This window comes from Penaeus monodon, chromosome 20 (genome assembly GCF_015228065.2).
Source record: "Penaeus monodon isolate SGIC_2016 chromosome 20, NSTDA_Pmon_1, whole genome shotgun sequence".
Classification (NCBI taxonomy): domain Eukaryota; kingdom Metazoa; phylum Arthropoda; class Malacostraca; order Decapoda; family Penaeidae; genus Penaeus; species Penaeus monodon.
The window spans coordinates 24,565,342-24,568,138 of record NC_051405.1 but is presented as its reverse complement, the minus strand read 5'-3'; the positions used below and the strand labels follow the sequence as shown (position 1 = coordinate 24,568,138).

Below are 2,797 nucleotides of genomic sequence, written 5' to 3'. Positions count from 1 at the left end.
ACTCACTACCCGCCGGGCCCTTTATGATGGCTGCGACGCACGGAGGACGCCCTCGCATGCCCTGCCCCGTGCCTTCCGCGGTTTGACCGAAGACCTGTGACCGAGCGCTGACCCAAGAGGGGGTCACGTGACGGAGGAAGCGCCCAGCTGCCGCAGCCGGAGAGTGGCGGCTCTCAGTGGGTCAGTGCGAGGCAAGTGCCACAGTGAGGGATCGAAGGTACTCGGCTCGCGACGGTGTGCTCCCCGGGAACAGTACAGTGCTCAAAGTGACGCCGAGTGAACAGCTTCTAGCGTGGAAGCTGTTGTATTTTAGTGTGACATTACAGGTGATGCTCTAGGAACCATGCCCGTCCCGCCCACCTCGCCCTCCGTGGGCAGATACTCCTCCTACTCCTCGTACTCGTCCTACAGGAGTCCGTCTTCGTCGTCCTACCTGGGTCGCACCACGTCCCTGGACCGGTCCTCGTACAGTAGCTCCTATGGCGGCAGCTACACCTCCTCCTACAGCAGTAAGTACTCCCGGCCGCCGCTGCCCTCCTACTCCGCCTCGACCGACACCTACCGAAGCAGCCGCAGTTTACGACAGTCGCCGGCGAGGCCCGCCTACTCGAGGCTCAGCTCCGACTCCCACATCGAATCGACGCCGTACTCCTCGCGATACGCCAACCTAGACAGCAAGCGAGACACATCATCCTCCCGAGACTCCGGCTATGGCTCGAGGCTTACGTCGCGCGACCGCTCCGTCGACCTCGTCAACGGCAACGGCGTCGACACGAGCCACTTCGGGCCGTCGCACTCGTCCTACGCCTGCAACTATCGCTGGGAGGCGCGCGAGAGGGACAAGGCAGACGCGAAGGACGCCGACCAGAATGGGGAGGACGAGAAGGTGTGCATCTCCGACAGGATCCGCGCCTTTGAGACGCGGTCCTCGGCGCGGGAGAGGCTCGGGCTGCCGGCCGGTCGCGAGAGCGCTCTCACGTCCTTACGAGACACCGGCCTGTCTTCGTCGAGGGACAGCGGCCTGTCGCTGGGGGACACGAGCCTCTCCCGCCGCAGGGCAGCTCGCGCGTCGGACTTCCCCTCTCGCACCTCCTCGGCCCGGAAGAGCTCCCCGGAGGCCGTGTCCCGAGACGCGGCCGACGAAAACGCCAACACGAGCAGCGAAAGGAGGCCCTCGGTGACCGAGCTGTGCCGCAAGTACGACTCGAACCACAACGTGACGAACGGCGTGGCCCGCCAGGAGGACGAGGAGGACGGCAGCGACGGAGGGAGCGTGTGCTCCGGAGGCCCTGCCCTGGAGGAGGCCACGGTCCGCCCGACCCGAAAGGCCGCAGAGTCCACTCGCACGGACTCGCCCGTTACCGCTCGCGTGGACTCTCCTGCAGGGGGCCGCGTCGATTCCCCCAGCAGGTTGCGCGTGGACTCGCCGGCCCGTAACCACGTGGAGTCCCCCTCGAGGAGTAGGCTGGAGTCCCCTACGACCGGCCACAAAGACTCACCAAACCGTGCTCAGCGAGAATCCCCGCTCCGCAGCCGCCTGGACGCCTCCACTAACCGACAGGACTCCCAGGCTGATCGCGATGGCCGGTCCTCCCCGATCCTCAACGGCACTATAGACAAGGTTAGTGTCCCTCGCGACGCCCTTCCACTGTCCGCCATTCTTTCTCATCTCTCGAGCGCCGGGTTTCGGAATCCATCCGGTCGAACACCGCGCTCGTGTCCACTTCATGTCCCTTTATTATACGTCCTTCCTCTCCCCCACATTTCCTCCATAACCATAAAAAGGCAAGACTAAAAGAGTATTGCCATTCTCCCATTCAACGCACGAAACTACAAAAGACTCGCCTTTCCTTGCACCCCATCATCGCCTCAGCATCCATAAATGACCCTTATTTGGCACCATCAGGGGCACCAGAGCCAGACAGATACCCGGCAGATCGGGAGAGTCAGAATAAGTCATTACCACCAGAACCCACCGGAAATACACTCACCGCTAGAGTCAGTTCTATTATTATCACTGTATCAGTTTCACGATTTTTTTTAGACCCAGAAATATTCTTCAGCACGAACACAACAGGATGAGACATCAATATTTGTAGCACATTTTATAAACAAAAAATACCTCATTCTGAACACCGTCACAAAAAAACATTGCAAATATAGTGTCAGTGATGCCAGAAGAGAGCCTGGCCGTCGTTTTCAAACAACCTATGCAAATATATATCGTCATTGATACCAGAACCCACCCTGAATCACCATAACCATCTCACCATACCGCTCTCAGATATATAACCAGTGATACCAGTACCATACCATTTTTAATAGAAGAAACATCGAAAATATACGCTTTCAGTTATCCCACGAGGATTTTCCTACAACATTCTCAAGCAACCGTTGCGAATAATATATCGTTAGTGGTACCATGACCCACCCACTATCACTAAAACTACATCACTACATCGTTCACGAACAACCATTACCAAAATACATTTTCAGTGATACCAGAACCCCAGAATATTTCCTTCTCATATAGTAGCCTTAAAAGCTTCGATAAAACGATGGTTCTCGAGTATGTCCAATCACACGGACGCCATGTGCTGTTACGTAACTGCGGGTCTCCTCGGTAACGCTAAATCCAATTCTTAACGTTAAAGACCACAGCTCACAGGCTGGCTGGGGAGGTGATGACGTCACTGCTCGTCTTAGATGCTGATTGGATCATGGTACAACTGCCGCCCGTAAGAAGTAATCTGGAAATCTGTTATAACGGAAACGAATCGCCTAGAGTGCGAACTTT

General features: G+C 56.8%; 1 protein-coding gene across 1 annotated transcript in view; it reads left to right on the top strand.

Annotated features, from left to right (window-relative positions):
- LOC119585724 (ubiquitin carboxyl-terminal hydrolase Usp2-like) overlaps window positions 1–2,797 on the top strand; it is a gene marked incomplete in the record, with an annotated part of 125,661 nt that overhangs the window by 65,607 nt on the left and 57,257 nt on the right. The window contains 1 exon segment of the mRNA XM_037934412.1: window positions 1–1,621. Within this exon segment, the coding sequence (XP_037790340.1) occupies window positions 344–1,621 (1,278 nt within the window).